This window comes from Chelmon rostratus, chromosome 20 (genome assembly GCF_017976325.1).
Source record: "Chelmon rostratus isolate fCheRos1 chromosome 20, fCheRos1.pri, whole genome shotgun sequence".
Taxonomy (NCBI): Eukaryota; Metazoa; Chordata; class Actinopteri; order Chaetodontiformes; family Chaetodontidae; genus Chelmon; species Chelmon rostratus.
In genome coordinates this window covers 1,322,501-1,339,477 of record NC_055677.1, presented here as the reverse complement: position 1 = coordinate 1,339,477, position 16,977 = coordinate 1,322,501, and the positions used below count along the sequence as shown (strand labels likewise).

Sequence of the window (16,977 nt, the reverse complement as noted above, 5' to 3'; positions counted from 1 at the left end):
GCATTCCTTTAGCGCAGCTATTGGTCATTCTCTTCCTGATTCATGGCTGGGCCTCTCTGATTGGTCCTTACCCTGCCACTCATCAGTTAGGCATGGACAAGAACGAGGCTAAAGTTCACCTCAGTTCACCAACTTTCAAGGAAAGTCGCTTCTCACGCAAGATGCGGGCGGGAGCGATATCTCACGTAATGACTGTTTTATTTCCCTGTTGGCGCATTTCAGCGGTCAGCCGGAGGTGGCGTTAGATCCTCAACACTCAGCTGACGTGTGAAAGTTGTAAAATGGTGACAGAAGTTGGGATTTTGTGTCGAAAACGTTTTATTTCTACTTCCGCAGCTCACTGGCGGGAAAAGTCGGCGACTCCAAGACAAAGATTGTCTCTTGATATGATGTGTGTCTCCATGGTAGAAAGACAACATCCACTGCCAGCTATTAAAATAAGGTCTGTCAATACAATTCCTTTTATAGTACACTGTCTAAGTTCAAGTTGTAAAACAGTTTGTGCCGTTCAGGTATCCGAATTCCCAATGAAAAAATAGCAGAGACGTAAGCTCTGTGTCCTGTTTTATCTAGCTGGTCATGACGGAGACAGGTTTTGGTTTGTGTAAACTGAAGCAGAGTGAGACCTCCGCCCCCCTCCTCACCCATCTTTTGTTTCGGCATTATTTCTTATTGTTCCAAAAGTTTCTTTCATTAAATTGTCTTTTTACTGTAATAATTGTCAAGAAAGTTAGATTTCCCTCAGAGGGCAACTATTATCACACTGTCGTGTAAATGCAAATATAAGGTACGTGACCTAGATATCACTGTATAAACTGAAAAACTTGGATTTAAAACTAGCTAGGTTAATTAGCTGCCACTAAGGCTAGCTTCTTGGTAGCCTTAGCTTGTTTGAGCTAACAGGTGTGTGTGCAGATTGCTTGTTTTTTGGCATCAAGAGGACACAGAAAGGTGAGTAAGGAAGATTTAACTCAGTATTCTTCTTCTTATTGATTTAGCTTTCCTTTTTTTTATTTTAGTTTTTGTCAAACCTTGTCAAGAAAAAGTTACCAGAGCTCAAAGGGATTTGTTTAGATGATCATAAAACTGTTGCTAATCAACAGTATTATTAATTATAAAAGCAAAGTGAATAATCCTCATTACTGCCACAGCTAGTGACTATTTTTATCGACACTTAATCTGTTAATTATGGTTTGTTTTGTGTGAATAACAGAAACAATGAGGCTGACTTCACGAATATGTTAAACTGAACAAGCAACAAATTAGCATTTTGTTTATTGATTAGTTGACTAATCATTTCAGCACTAGTCCTCATTTTCTAGACGTTTGTAACCACCGAATAGTATTTATATGCTGAGATATTATCATGTGTCACTGTTGTCTTATATGAGTGAAAATCAGCTACCTGTCACCAGGTGTTGTTGGGTCGGTTGAGTTCTTTTAGCACATCTGGAAAGTCTGACAGCTTGACCTTTGACTTCAAATGTCCAGTCTGTCCACAAACCAAACACTGACTCTCGATAAATATACTTTATTTATCCCAAGCTGGGATACAGAGGGACTTTGGCATTTTTAGCAGCCACCGTAGGGGAGGGTGAGGCGAGGAGTGCTCAGTTAGTTGCAACCTGCAGCCTCGCCGTTTGATGCCATTAACTCCGACACACTGGACCTTTGAGAATCTCCCAGAACACACGTTTTTATCCCTTTGGTATATTATTAAGTTAAGAGCAATATCTTTTTTAGCCACAGGTGAACATCCTTAACATTTTGATGCTGAAACTGTCACTTTCCTGTGTTGGCCATATCTAAGTGTGACTGGTGTGCGTGCAGGATGAGTGCAGGAGTCCAGCAGTCAATGGTTTTCCTCGGGCTTCCAGACCTGAAGAAGCTGGTCTGTGTAACTCTGACTCTGCAGGAGGAGGAAGAGGAGCTGCGGAGCAAACAGATCAAGACCTGCAGGTGACGCCGACTTAAAGATCCAATGAGGAGGATCTAGAGCAGGCATCTCAAACCGGTTCCATAAAGGGCCGTGTGGCTGCAAGTTTTCATTCCAACCAAGGAGGAACACACCAGGCTGGGATCAATTAATCAGCTGATCTCAGTCTTCAGCTGACAACTAAGTGATCCCTTGATGTTGATTGGTTGGCCTGATGTGCTCCTCCTGGGGTGGAATGAAAACCTGCAGCCACGCGGCCCTTTATGGAACTGGTTTGAGATGCCTGATCTAGAGGGATCTATTGTCAGAAATAATGATGTTTTCATTGATGTATAATCACCTGAAAACAAGAATCATAGTGTTTGCATGTCTACAGAGGGAGCAGGTCCTCTACAGAGTCCACCATGTTTCTGCAGTAGCCTTTCCTTCACACTAGTCCTTTAATATGAATGCTTCACCTTCACATTGCACAACAGCCTGGACTCAAGTTATAAATCCTTTCACCGCTCTAACTTAACTGACAGCAGCAGGTGTTGTATCTTTCATTTAATCTTCATTTAATCTTCATTTAATCAGGCAGTCTCACAGAGATTAAGATCTCTTTTCCTGAAGAGAGCTGAGGACAAGAAACATTCACAAGAACACAATCAGCAAACAGAAAGAACACAATTCATATCCACAGCCCACATTGTGTCCGTTTATGCACTCTTAATTACTACATTATGTAAAAAAACACAGCAAAAGTGCTGAGTTTACATTTGGTTTATGCACATAAAGACGGGAACACTTTTGTGCTCCACATGTTCCCTCAGATCAGGAGCAGGTCTGCACAGATGACTGAAGGTTTTCAGGGACTTTCTTTAAAGGTGTGACGTGAACTTGACCAAAGGCAGAACACAAGTATTACCTGTAATCAGATCAGTTATTGCACTTATATTGCTGTTAGTTAGACTAAACATTACATCAACATTAAAGATTATCATCTTTCTACTACTTGTGAACATTTACTCTATCTTTGGTCAATTAAAGACAGAAATATTTTACAAATGTTATGTTTTTATTATCAATGTTTCTGTTTATGATGGTTTACTTTCCCAGCTTTTGTTTCTTACTGGGTTCATTGTTATGCACCAAAACACCAAAGTGTTCCTTGTATGTGAAAACCTACTTAGCAGTAAACCTGGTTCTGATGTGATGTCGTCCGGTCCCGCTCACTGTGAAGGACAAAGTCAGCTTTTACTGTATCACCTGAATGCAGCGTTCCTGTGGATGTGCCCTTGGTTATAGTGTGTGTGTGTGTGTGTGTGTGTGTGTGTGTGTGTGTGTGTGTGTGTGTGCGCGTGTGTGTCTGTCTGTCCGTCCACAGAGAGCTGATCCTGCTGTACTCTGATATTCTGGCTGCTCCAGCTCTGGACTCCTTCACTGAGATCACCGTGGTCATGGCTGTAAGAAACATCAACACAAACACACATAACTCTTCATCCACAATGTGGATAATGTTCTTCATCAAGGTGTGTGGAAGTATTAAAGATAAATGTACAGGAACTCGATTGAAAACGTGTTTATAGGTAGAACATCCACAGAGGAACGTCTGTTTTTGGTTCATTCCTCAAATTAGATACCTGATAGATCATCATCATTGTGTTCATGCAGAAGTAAAAAATAACATGTATAACATTTATAGCTAATATATGCATAGACAAAAGATGATAGTTACTGTGGTGTAAACTGTGGATGAAAAGCTCTGAGGTGGCCCACAGTTTAGATTTATTATAAGTCTCAGCTTTCTGGCAGCCTGTTGACGACGTGTTGACTGTACAAAATGTCCTCGCTCTGCAAATTGTCCTCACTTTCAAGGTCTCAAACTCAACTTAGTCCACACGAAGACAGACACAGTTACACACACACACACACACACACACACATGCACTCCTCTGATAACATGGACGTTGGCTGCTTGGGTGTCGATAATAAAAACGAGAGGATGTAAAATGTGGAATATGACGGAAGTTTGGATGCTCTTTGTCGTTGGCTGCAGAACATCAGTCTGATTTACAGCAACGTCCCTGACAGTCATTACATTTTGAATATTTTCTTATTGTTAACACTGAATTAAAGAAATGACAGAAACAGAAAACTGAATTTGGGAAAAAATAAAACAGAATCTGGAAAAATTCAACGGATGTTAGACGGCCCAAATTCTGTCACTGTAGTTATAACTAAACATTATTTGTAGGATTGACACATATGATCATGAGAGTGTGTGTGTGTGTGCGCGCGCGCGTGCGTGCGTGCGTGCGTGCGTGCGTGTGTGTGTGTGTGTGTGTGCGTGTGTGTTTGTGTGTGTGTGTGTGTGTAACCTCAGGAAAGGCTCTCAGCTCGTCTCGCTGACAGTTTTACAGGTTTTGACGTAAACTGCTGCACGCCACCTCTGTCTGCACACATGCTACATACCATGGCGCACACACACACACGCACACGCACACACACACACACACACAGCCTCGTTCTGCAGCAGATTGTAATCACAGTCGCAGACAGGTTCGGTGTGTGTGTCAGTCTGTCAGAGCAGCTTCAGGCCTCACGCTGATGCAACGATGTGATCGACACGTTGGCTTCAGTCAAAGATCTGAGGACTTCTCAGATACACGGCGCGTTTTCCCGAGCAGAGACACGCAGCCACAACAGTTGAATTCCAGACATTCCCACACACGCACACACGCACACACACACTCTGTTCTTCTGGATCGTCAGTGCTGTGTGCTGCCGGTGAAAACTGAATATGATAAAGTACAGTTGTGTTCAGCACATTTACACTTGTGTGTGTGAGTTGCGTTGAGTTCAGGTTAACTGGCAGCAGTTCATTCCATACGCCTTTTTCATGGAGGATGTTTTAAGTCCACTTGGCCGCTTCGGTTTCAGGGTCCTGGTGTCGGTCATGCTGAACTGTAACAAAGCCATTGTTAATGTTACACCTCTGCTTTACTTTGACAACTGAAAGTGTGCGCTGTAATAAAAGCCACCAGCAGGGAGGCGCTGCAGGGACTGGAGGGTAGTGAAGGGGTCGGAGGAGATTCTTGTGTCTCAGGGCAGTAAAACACTTGAATCAACGCAGATCAGTTGTGTGTGAACATGATTTGTAAGGGACATTTTGTTTTGCTCTGTTTTTAAAGTCGGGCAGTAGATTAATGTAGATTAGAAGGGATGTTGGTTTTTAGGCACAAGAAACTGCATCTTTAACCAGAAAACCATCAAAAATACCTCGATAATCTACACATTTTTGCTCTGATTAAATTGAAAATATTCAGGGAAAACAGACGTGTTTTCATGTTGTGGCCAGTTGTTTTATATTCAAGAGATCTTTTCTCCGGTTTATTCCATCTGCCATCTAAACTGGCAGATTTTGTCTCCATGAATTCTAACTGTTACAGCAGCTGACAGTGAGAAACGGCCTGATCTGAGTCTTAATGCTGACGTTCTGTGGTTCAGCTTCATCTGATGAGCTCCTCTCTTCCTGCAGATCCCGTTGTTCCAGACAGGCGTCCTCCAGCTGTTTGGACAGAGACACGGTCTGCAGGTGGGGGAACGTGATGGACAGATGGACTGACGGCCGTGTGCTCTGGCTAAAGTGATGTTTTCTCTCTCTGCATTTTGGTGTGTGTGTGTGTGTGTGTAGCTGGGCTCTCCTCAGTGTGTCCTTCCAGGTGTGCTCCAGTGTTGTCTGTCCTACTCTCTGATCAGCAGACTGGCTCCTGGCTGGAATAAAGCAGGACTCTACCTCATCACTGGTACAGACATTTTTATTTTTGACCTGTGATGTTTTTGGCATCTTGTTGTGTGCGTTACCTTACTCTGCTGTCTTCACTGATGGTTTTTGTTCCAGCTGTGTGCTCTCAGGTGCTTAAACAGATAGCACCTGCTGTTATATTTTGAATATTTTAGTATTTTACTTATTTAAATTCCATCTAAGCTGTGCAAGACGCTGGTTGCTGTGATCTCCTGTTACTGTTGTTATGTTGCTGAGACAGAGGAAGGATGCACCAGAAACTGTTGGAGGGTTTGAGGGAGATTTTAATCCCACATTGTTTCTGATGTGCCACAGCAATAATAATATATAATAATAATAATAAGGAGGTGAGAGGAGCTTCATTAGCTCCTCATTCACCGAAGCTGTACTTGCATGATACAAAAACTGAGGAAGATCACGGAGGGGCTGCTCACAAAACAAACATGACCTCTGGCTTGACAGCTTGGAAACAGCGCCACCTAGAGTCTGTATGAGGCTTGTGTATATGGGAAACCCCTGACCAGGATCTAGTAAAGAAAAGCTGATGGAGAGTTTCTTCAGCCGGAGCCGACAGATCGAGTGAGAACGTGACACAGACGTGTAGAAATGAAGCAGAAGCCACAGGCCCAGCAGCACTGAGGCTCTGCATCGAACCGCTCTGATTATCAGCTGTCAGTAGATTATTAATAGACGGTCAGAGCGCGTCTGCAGGCGTAGGCTGTAATTTGTGTGTTTGTGTGTGTGTCTTTGATCAAAGTGACAGCGGAGTGTTGCAACACTCAGTGAAGCCTTCACCTTGGACCCAGTCTGACATACACTGTGTGTGTGCGTGTGTGTGTGTGTGTGTGTGTGTGTGTCACATGTGATTATACACTGAAAACAAATCTGTATCTTAATCTGACCTCAGTTTGAGCTCAAAGAAAAGATGTGAAAGTCTGATCCTCAGAGTCATGTTGTGTCCCAGAGCCACGAGCTGCTTTGGCTCATTTGTTTTCAATGTGTGTTTGCTCTCAGGAAAAGACTTCCTGTCTGAGAGGGGGAGGCTCGACGCTGTCAGTAAGTTTCACTGTGGCTCATTTCTCTCCAACACACCAGACCTGCGTGATTCAGTCAATGATTCAGTCTTAGTTTTCATCTTCTGCTGAACCAAAGTGGCAAAAATTAGTGACAAACTAGACCAAAGAGGAGAATTTCATGCTTTCTCTGATTGTTTATAGATCTGAAAACTTACTGTGTGAGTCTAATACAGCTCTGCTTTAGTAGCATGAAGGTAGCTACCAATGGATTACATAACTGATGAAGTATCTGTAAATGTAATCGTTTGTGTATCAGGCTTGGAGCTGAGCACCAGCGAAGGCCAACTGTGCATCAGCATCGAAGCCAACGCAGTGAGGCTGCCGCCGACCACAGTGAGAGAACAAAAAAAAACTCATTTATCTCAACATCTAATGACCACAGTTTCAAAAAGGAATTCAAAACTAGCAAAAGAAGAAGAGTTTAGACCGCCACCTGTTACCTGTCATTGCTCCTGTCACGTTTTTACTCACTGTGGCCTCATTTTCACTGCAGTATATAAGTCCTATATATAAAAGAGATCTCAAATACGTCTTTAATGCAGTCTAGATTAGATAAGGTTATTTTCCTGACGGAAGTATTCGCAGCACATGATTAAATAAAATAACGAGTGTATGATAATCAGGATTTCTGTGTTTGTTGCAGCTGCAGGACTTCGATCTCCCTCCTTTAGTGCTGAGGAGGTTCTGCAGTGATCCTGACACCGTCCTCGACCCCACCTCCACCGGAGGAGCCATCTGGTGTCACGTCCTGCCCAGGTAGGACAGCCCCACCTGCTGGACACAACGTGCACAACACCAACAAGAGAGACTGAGAGACTCACCCAAACCTCTGGTGGTTTTTCTACAGATTAACAGATTATTAGGTCATCACACAAACAATATCAACAACATGAGAACTCTCTCATCTTGTTTCGGCCATCGCTGCCTGTCAGGTCTGTGTGAAGCTGTCTAGTTTTTAAATGGTTTTTCCCAACTCTCTGTGCTCCTCACTCAGTACTGTGCACATATTTGATACCACCAACCAGACACACTGGACTATTTTCATTCATCTAAAGATAATATTTGCATGATTTTCCTCAATTCTTGTCACAGAATAGTTTTCTGGCCATACCACATAATGACACGTATTATATCTTATGTATAAAACAATATTCTGAAACAATAAACTAGATAAGCGAACAAATGAATTAGTTAACATGCAAACATGAAGTCTGTCCAGTGAGGTGAAGGTTAGAGTTAAGGTCAGAGATGTAAACACATGGTTCAAAGCTTCAAATCATCTTTTTTGTTTCCTGTTTTTTTGTTTAAAATGCTTCAACCTGTTGGTGGACACTGGTGGCTGAGACGCAGACCGTGTTTTACTGCCTGTGAGCAGCAGGTGGCACTGCAGCTCTTATTAAACACTGGCCTGCCAGAGATTCACTGTTTATTCTCTCTCATCCCTTCTGTCCTGATGGACTGAATCATTAAATCACTCTTTGATTCACAGATTTCTTTCTCACTCAATAGGTTGTCTTGTATAATTATGTTTGTGTGTGTGTGTGTGTGTGTGTGTGTGTGTGTATTTAGCATGAAGAAAGGTCAGATTATCACCATCAGCCGTCAGCTGCCCAGAGATGGACCATTTAGGACCTACAGTGACTTGCAGAACCACTGGAACTGCCTGGTACACAACACACACACACACACACACACACACACACACACACACACACACACATTAATGTTACATTAATCTGTGAACCATCATGTGTCAGAATATAATGAGGGCTAAGACTGAGATAAGTAGTAATAGAATAAGACTTTTTACTGTCTTTCAGCACTTCTGAGAGCATCAACACACTTAAAACTGAGCAAATCTGACTATAAACGTCCAGTGCAGACTTTCATTACTTTGGAGTTTTGACTCAGTTTGATTATTGAGGTTGTGATAAGAGGCCCGACTGATGACAGAGACAAACAGAAAACATCTGAAAGTGCATCTGAACGCTTATCTAACTTCTCATCTTAGCAGCTAATTACAATCCATTTTGTTCACATATTTACTGCTTTAAAAACATCTGTGTGTGTGTGTGTGTGTGTGTGTGTGTGTGTGTGTTACAGTATGGTTACAGACTCCCTGAGCTTGCAGAGGAGGAGGTGGTGTACTGCAGCGTCTACTTCAGACTAGTGGGAGAGAGACTCTTCACGTATCCTGAACAATTAGTTGGATTAATTAGCCGCCTTTCCTTCGCCTGATCGGGGGAAGCAGCTGAGGGGGCAAATGATGAATAATGATGATTCCTTTAACCTTCATCCTGAGCAGCTACCCTCTGAGCTGCATCCGCCTGCAGCCGGTGCAGCGCTGCCCCCGGGTCGACCTGCGGGGGGCGCTGAGCTCCTTCCTGTTTGACATCAGGCAGCGGCTGCAGAGCGTGTGTGGCTTCCCCGCACGGCTGACCGGCAAGCCCTGTTACCACACGGCCAGTCTGAGCACTGCTGCTGCGGTGCAGGTACACACGCACGCACACACACACACTGAGCTGCACATGAGTGAATGCTGACTAAATGGGCGATGATGTTGAGTGACCTCTGCTAGGACGATATTATGCTGAAATCTAAACCACCCGCTCTGAGACACAGAAACAGAGAGAACAGGATGTTGGATTGGTTGGATGCAGGTCTGCAGTCGATGCTGTTGAGATTTGGGAGGTGTCGGTTCCTCTGTGAGCCTCTGTGACCTCCGGTTCCTCATCACACTCTTTGTAGGTTTGAAAAGACGTTTACAGTGTGTTTGTCTCTGCAGAGCTTCAGTTTAACACCGATGCTTGTCTTTAACTAGCCCGGTCTGAGTCTAACAGCTGTGAACGCCGTGCCTGAAAACCTCCAGCATTCATTGTTTCCTGTGGAAATGTGCACAGGAGCATCTTCTGTCTGCATGCTGTGAGCTACAGGGGTCAGCGACGTGCACGACAGTCTGAACTCTGAGCAGCCGTCTGTGTGACACATTCTTCCTGCTTCTCTCATGCTTACATTTTCCAAACCTGAACTTCTTTGTCTGTATGAACGTTTTCTTTCTTTCTTCTTCTTTCCGACACGCTCACATGCAGGTTATTTTGATGCGTGTGTGCGGAGGTTGATAGGAGATAGGAAAAGTGATTCCCGGAGCGTCTCCCGCCCTACAAAACATTCTTGGACAGTTTTACGACCATAAAGGTGCGACGCTGAGGAGACGGAGGAGGAGAGGAAGTTTCAGATTCATTTTCATGACGCAGATGTCAGCAGGAAGGAGAAGGAAACGTGTGTCCAGAGCTCACTTTTAATGAAAAACGTGCTGGAGACGAGAGGAGCGAGGAGCACGTGCAGAACTGTTTCTCATGGCAGGAAGTTTAGATGATTATGAGGACGCCTACACCCCTCAGCCCCCGAGACATTTCTGAGCAGCCCACTATTCAGCAGGCCGGCAGGATCTAATCTGACCCTTCATGTGATGAACTGTGACAGTGCTCATGAATTCTGGAAGGAGATACAAGGTCCCTTTGTGAGAGCACAGTCTGTATAAACATTCATTCTTCCGCCTGTGTTAACAGGGCTGTGCATCGAGGCTGAAAGCTCGTAGAAAACGTCTGTTAGCGTCTCTAAAGTCGTGCAGCTCATCACTCGCACAGACGTGTGACACATTAATGTTGCGTGCAGGACACCATCCGAACCTAAACAGGAAGTGTTTTCACACAAACGTCTCTTAATGGGCAGACTCGTTATTTCAGGGTCGTCTCCAGGAGGAGCAGAGCAGGAGCCGCTGCTCCTCGTCCACCGTTAGCCGAGAGAAATCCTGTTTCCACCCGTCCTTATATCGATAAAGCTAACTCTGGTTTCGCCCTTTGTTTCATTCGTCACAGTGACTGATCCTTATTGTACGTTGTAATATCAACTTATTCAGTGATTTGGAACAAACCAAATGGTTGAAAATTCAGAAAGTTTTAATGGCTCCACTTGTGGACAGACGTCCTGTCTCAACATGCATTAGGAGTACCAGCAGAGCGGCCGTTCACAAGGAATTGTGGGAATTGGTGTTGGATATATAGACTCTATGCAGCCGGGGAGATTTTAAACGCACGATAGACAACAGCGTCCAAGCTGAATAGTGATGTGCCATTGATTCACCACCTACACATACAAAGCGGCTACGTCTGAGCTTTAAGAGTTTTAACAGCGTGATTTGGAACCAGTTTGCTCAGCTGCTCAGTTGTTTTAACTTGTCCAGTTTGATGCAGAAGTTCTCTCAACCCCTTAACGCAGATTGTCGCGAATTCGCATCAAACCGCTTTAATCCACATTGCAGCCGAATCACGCTGCAGTCCTCTGATGCTGGTTTGTGCATTCAACACACACCGAGGAACCTTTGCAAGCACTGGCTTCTCGTCCGTCGTGTTGTTGTTGCAATGTAATGGTTGTGAGCCAATTTTGTGGCTGTTTTGATGAAATAAATTAATTTGTGGCTTTTACGATGCACATTTATGAATTTTGGAAAAAAAAGTATTTTTTTTGCATTTAAGCATTAACGCCTGTTGTTGCTGATTTGCATCATACCTGCATTTATTTCTGTTTATGTGCTACAGAAAAAATTACTCTAAACTTAATATAGGATCAATTTGAAAGCAAAAACGAATTATTTTATTTAATATAATTCTAAATAAATTCAGGCATCAAGGGGTTAATCCATGACCTGCTTCTGTATTCTGGAGGCCTTGTTTTCATGAAGCAGGCTGAAGGTTATTCATCGTCATGTCAGGAAGCTTCTGAAGCATTTTCTTGAAGCAAAAATCATTCAGTTTAACACCTCTGTAAAAATCACCAGACAATTTTTATCTCCTCTTGTTCCCGTTTCAGAGAAAGAGAAGTGAATTCTTAAAATTTCACGTTTTTGATCGTTTTGATGCATCGCCAACTCAGTAACGTTTGGTCCACGCAGCAAACATGAAGAATACCTGTTCTCATCTTTAATCGTTGTTGTTCGTCCTCCTGAGAGTTTCCTGAACAGCTCGGCTCTTTCAGTGAAGAGTTATCCCTCGTCCCGAGAGGTCGCCCGCCTTTTCTTATTCACGGTGCAGCTGAAGTGTGTTTTATCAACCAGACAAACTCTGAGCCCAGAGAGATCGATCCAGTGTTCACAGAGTGAAACTAAAATATTTATAGTGTTCAGCAGAGTTCATTTCCATGAGTGAGAGCTGAGAGAGAAGTTATTTTCTATCTTCTAGTGAAAACTGGAGAACTTAAGGCTGAGGTCTGTTTAGATTAAAAGTGTCTCGTCACAGACCTGCACTTCATGTTTCTCTGACCTCACTCGTACATGTCGCAGTCACAGATTTAGGAAGTGGAAATGTTTCATAATAATCATCATAATTTTAATTATAATTATATCCTCTTAACAAAGCAGTGGTTCCCAACCTCGGGCTCAGGAGTCCTCAAGGGGTCCCGAGAAAAGTCTTTCACCTCTTTATGCCTCTGAAAAAGTGGAACATCTGAAGACTCGCACTGAGGACATTTGAATACATTTAACCCTCCTGATGTCTTCGGGTCAATTTTGACCCGTTTTCAAATGTTTGCATATCATAACTCTGGTTTTCTCTTATATAATTGCTTGAAAATGACATGGATGGTTCCATACTATGCTCTCTGCAAGTAAAATTAATGATGACTATATTCTTTGAATTATGTGTGTTTTATTAAAATTTATAGCATCTGTGGTCAAATTTGACCCGGCCACAATAAGTGGTTTAATGGATCATACTATTGTGCTTTCTAGTAATAAACACACTCACACACACACACACACACACACACAAACACACACATTTATACTTAATGCTTTATAAACAGTCAAACCACACCGGGTCGGGTGTGACTATTTGCTGCCATTAAAAATGTTACATTATTTCAAAACAGTGTCCTGACTGAACTTTGACTTGTGCCAGTCTGTGATAATACATCAGTTTATGTGCCTCAGATCATAACCAAGTCAAAATAATCAGAATTTATGTTTTTTAAATAAAAAATGAAGTGTATTTTTTATAAATGACATCTATTATATCAAACATTACAAAAATAAGTGTAAAATATTTGTTGATGTGTTGGAACAAGTTGACTAAAAAGGTTCAACACAGACTTTGATGATTATTTTATACTTCATGCTTTACAAGCAGTCAAACCAGAGCGGGTCAGTTTTGACCCGGGAGGACAATACGAGGGTTAAACCTGTGACATGTTTTCATGGAGGTGGGGGGGAGGGGTTGGTTGCTGTCCTTCCTCTGGTTTATTTATGAAATCTCCTCTTCTGTCTCAGGTGTTGAGTGGTGAGCAGGTCAACCTGACCACCTCCTCCTCCATCAGGCCAGTCCTCACCCAGCTCCCCGCTCCTCCTCCCCGGCCCCTGAAGCCCTCCTTTGGGTCACAGCCTCCAGCCTGGGCCCCTCCCTCCCAGCAGGACGGAGTCCGGGGGCTTCTGGGTAACGGATGTGGGTTTAGAAGCAGTCTGACACAAAGCCGAGGATGTAGAGGAGACAGAGATTGGCCTTCCTCCTCCTCCTCCTCCTCTTCTCAGCCACTGTTCCAGCCAGCCTCATCCCTCATCTCCTCCTCCTTCTCCATGCCCCCGTCCTCCTCTGTCCTCTCCCCTCTTCCTCCCCCCAGTCAGACTCCAGTGATGCCTGCTCCCAAACTGGTTCCCATCTTCAAGAACAAGTGTCCATCACGCCACGTCAGCGCCGCCCTGCTGCGGCTCCAGAAGCAGAAGGAGCAACTGAAGGGAGGAGGGGGGGAAAGGGGGAGGGTAGCATTACCTGCCATTAGGAAGACTCCCACCGCCGTATCCTCCTCCTCTTTTTCTTCTTCATCTGCTTCCTCTTTGTCAGCTGCACTTCCTCCTCCTCCAACCATTCTTTGCCTCAACCGTCACCCCAAAGCTCACCGCGGCGCCGCTCCTCGACCAGCAGGTCACCCCAACCTCAAGCACATCGCCAGCCTCAGTCCTGAGTCTAAACCCAGGCTTATCCTCACTCCAAAGCTGGAGATCAAGTTTAAATCCAACCCCAAAACCAACGTGGAAACCGTCTCTGACAGCAAAACTGCTGCTGACGGCGAAGTGCAGGAAAAATCAACCAAACAACCATCAGCTCGACCGCTGACGTCCTCTGATATCTCCAACAAAGACACCGCCGCCAGCAGCAGGGGGGTGAGTCCGGTTCGTTTGGACCTTTAAATATTCACTCTGGTTTATTACCACCCATCATTTCTATCGGACCCGTCTGACTTCTCGTCAGTGGTGTCTCCGTGTTCCCAGCCGTACCGGCAGTGCAGGACATAATGGACAAAACTAAAAAAGTTTGAATCACTTCCTGTAAGTTGCTCTGGACTGAAGCGTTTAATGGGTGTTAGTTAATGTGACGACTCTCCTTTAGCAGAAATAAGTGATGTAGCTGCAGGTAACAGATGGAGACACAGTTCAGGGGTTCAGACGTCAACAAGAGGCATCCTTCTCTAAACCTGACTGGATGAACGCCATCATTGGCCTAAAACGTGGAGCCTTTTCCTGAAACACCAATCAGGAGAGGTTACGACTCGTGTCATGGGCTAAACTCCCAACAGTTCGTTAATTTATCCTAGGGGTGCACGGTTGTTATCGGGCCGATAACAGGAAATTATGACATCATTCCGATAAGTCCGATATCATGACGAACAGCCCCGATAACATCTATGTTTTTGTCAGCACGGCAGCGCCTCGCTCCCACTATGAGACCCGAATGGCCTGCAGTGAATGCTGTGTTCAAGTGACGTTGGCATAATCAGAAAAACTCTTTCTCACTGGGAAAAATCAAGAATACCCCCTCATGCCAGAAAACAACTCGTTAACTCGGTCATAATTTTGCTAGTTGCTGACTTGAATTAACATTCGCAGCATTTTTTCACATGTTACACACAAAAAATAGAAACATGAACTTAAAAAGGCCAAAAGAACGACTACCAAACGAGGGAACGGGGGAATGTGCGTTACACCTTGAATGCAGCATGCGGCACAGCGTGCTTATGAAAACAGAGTTCAGACTTCTTCAAAGTTTCTGAAGAAAACTGTTCGCTGTTTATTCGTAACAAATGTTCCAAGCGAGTTCCACGAGGAGCGAGAAATGACACGAGCTTTAATACCTGATCAGTCACCTGAAACATAACCACTGCTTTGACGGAGTTTGGAAAGCGTATGAGGACGGCCGGCCTGCTAAAGACGCTAACGTTAGCAAGCCAGCCACAAAGAAGCCACAGACTGACACACGTCGGCGAGGCTTTCGATAAGTCCAAGAAATTTGCCAAAGATGTCCCACGGGCTGAGGTTATTGAAGATTTAATCATGGACGTGATGGTGCTTGACTTACTATGGACTGTCCTTCTTCAGTTTGTTTACATAGATCAGTCTAAGTAAGGGATCATGTATCTTCGTTCAGAATGACATAGAAGCCCGACGCGAAGCGGGGGGGTTATTTCTCCATAGGAACCTGCTCACTATACGTTATCCTGCTTAGAACTCTGCTTACTACTAAAGCATTTAATAATGTGACACAAAATACTGATTAAAACACATTTTATTGATTTAAAATGAGCCTACTCGTCTGTCGCATCTCTCACTGCGCAGCGGCTCTGAAAGTTAACATGTATGTTGCCTAGCAACAGCCTCTCACTGTGCGCCGCTGTTTTTGGTTTTGTTTGTGGTATTGATGTCATGATGTTAGGTATATGTGTGTTATCAGTTATCGGTCTTTAGGAGCTGAAAGTTATCGGTATCGTTTTTATAAAACAGTTATCGTGCATCCCTAATTTATCCTCTCACTCTTAAAATCAAAGGCTTCTTCGTGGCTAATAGTCTTTCAGCTGAGACAACAGTTAAGATCGATCCAGCTGTTTCACTCAGAATTCACTTTCTTTTCATTCTGTCTGTTTCTTGAATCTGTTTTTATTCTCTACGAGGATTCGACGGCTGATGGTGATGACAAAATAAATACTGTGTTAACTGCTCCCAGTGGAAACGCTGCTGTTTCCTGACTCTCCTGTGTTGTCTTTGTTTTTGAAGGAAGTCGTGCTCAAGTCAAAGCCGAAGAAATCCAGATCTGCCGTACGAGACGTGGACGTGGAGGAAATGGCCAGAAGCAACCAGGTGAGAGCACAAACTGAACTTTACTCTCAACCGCCTTCCTTCCTTATCTCCCTTCTTCTACACATCTTTCTTCCTCTTTCTCCTCTTCCTGCCGACGCCGACTCCTGCTTTCATGACTTACATACATTTATTATCATTGTGCTGGCTGAGCCGACCACAACACGCAGCTACAACCGTTTAATAACTCCTGGAAACTGTGATGATGTAATGACGACTGAGTCTCAGATGTGCCAACATGCTACCACACAAACAACGACCCTGTTTGATTTAGATAACAGCATGACCTTTCCTCTGGCGCCACCCTCAGGACAAACGTTACACTGCTGGTAAAAAGCACAAATTACACGGTCTGCCAGGGTCCACACGATGTCATTTTCAGTGTGTCGGCAAGGGTTCGTCTTTGTGGACGTCCATGTCCAGTGTTTGACTGTGTGGACACATCTGCCTACACACACTCAGTTCAGTAAAAAGGGGGCGGTGAGTGTCGTTTGTCAGTCCTGCTGTCTGCATCCATGTCTGTTTTTTTGAGGAGAAAAAGAGAAATCCATTTTGTTTTCTGGTGTGTAATGAGCTGTGCAGCCTCAAGGGGGCACTAGCTTAGCTACAAAGTTCGTTTTGATTGAAATATTGATGGGTAAAGCGGTGGACGACCTGGTGCTTTGTTTTAGAAAAGAAGAGCCTCGAGGAGTGATGAATATCCTGCGTTTCCACTCGTGCTGCGTGTACAGCTGTAGCTTCCTCACAAACATCCTGAGGAGGACTACACGCATTAATGTGATGTGTTGAAGCGTGTTGGCGTGATGAATGGCGCGCACACCGCTCTGTCCGCCTCAGTTTCCTCACAAACACGCCTTCAGAGGAGGGTAAGGACTGTTAAAGTGATGAATGTTCAGGAGGGGGTGGGAGCGCGCAGGGAGCTCAGCAGATTAATAACAACATTTATCAGTTTTACAGCTGCAACCTGCGAGTTTTCAAGAACAATACATCAGCCGCATTTTCT

The 16,977-nt window shown here is 44.1% G+C and overlaps 1 protein-coding gene across 1 annotated transcript in view; it reads left to right on the top strand.

The window, feature by feature from the left end:
* The first annotated feature begins 667 nt into the window (after positions 1 to 667).
* Positions 668 to 16,977, top strand: part of LOC121624259 (uncharacterized protein C18orf63-like) — an 18,189-nt gene continuing 1,879 nt past the window's right edge. Inside the window, exons 1-14 of the mRNA XM_041961912.1 lie at positions 668 to 787; positions 1,831 to 1,959; positions 3,303 to 3,381; positions 5,457 to 5,513; positions 5,613 to 5,724; positions 6,738 to 6,779; positions 7,056 to 7,132; positions 7,443 to 7,555; positions 8,369 to 8,465; positions 8,903 to 8,988; positions 9,105 to 9,291; positions 13,122 to 13,643; positions 13,842 to 14,009; positions 15,894 to 15,977. Of these exons, the coding sequence (XP_041817846.1) occupies positions 1,832 to 1,959; positions 3,303 to 3,381; positions 5,457 to 5,513; positions 5,613 to 5,724; positions 6,738 to 6,779; positions 7,056 to 7,132; positions 7,443 to 7,555; positions 8,369 to 8,465; positions 8,903 to 8,988; positions 9,105 to 9,291; positions 13,122 to 13,643; positions 13,842 to 14,009; positions 15,894 to 15,977 (1,752 nt within the window). The 5' untranslated portion in view covers positions 668 to 787; position 1,831. The remainder of the gene's footprint in view (positions 788 to 1,830; positions 1,960 to 3,302; positions 3,382 to 5,456; positions 5,514 to 5,612; positions 5,725 to 6,737; positions 6,780 to 7,055; positions 7,133 to 7,442; positions 7,556 to 8,368; positions 8,466 to 8,902; positions 8,989 to 9,104; positions 9,292 to 13,121; positions 13,644 to 13,841; positions 14,010 to 15,893; positions 15,978 to 16,977) is intronic.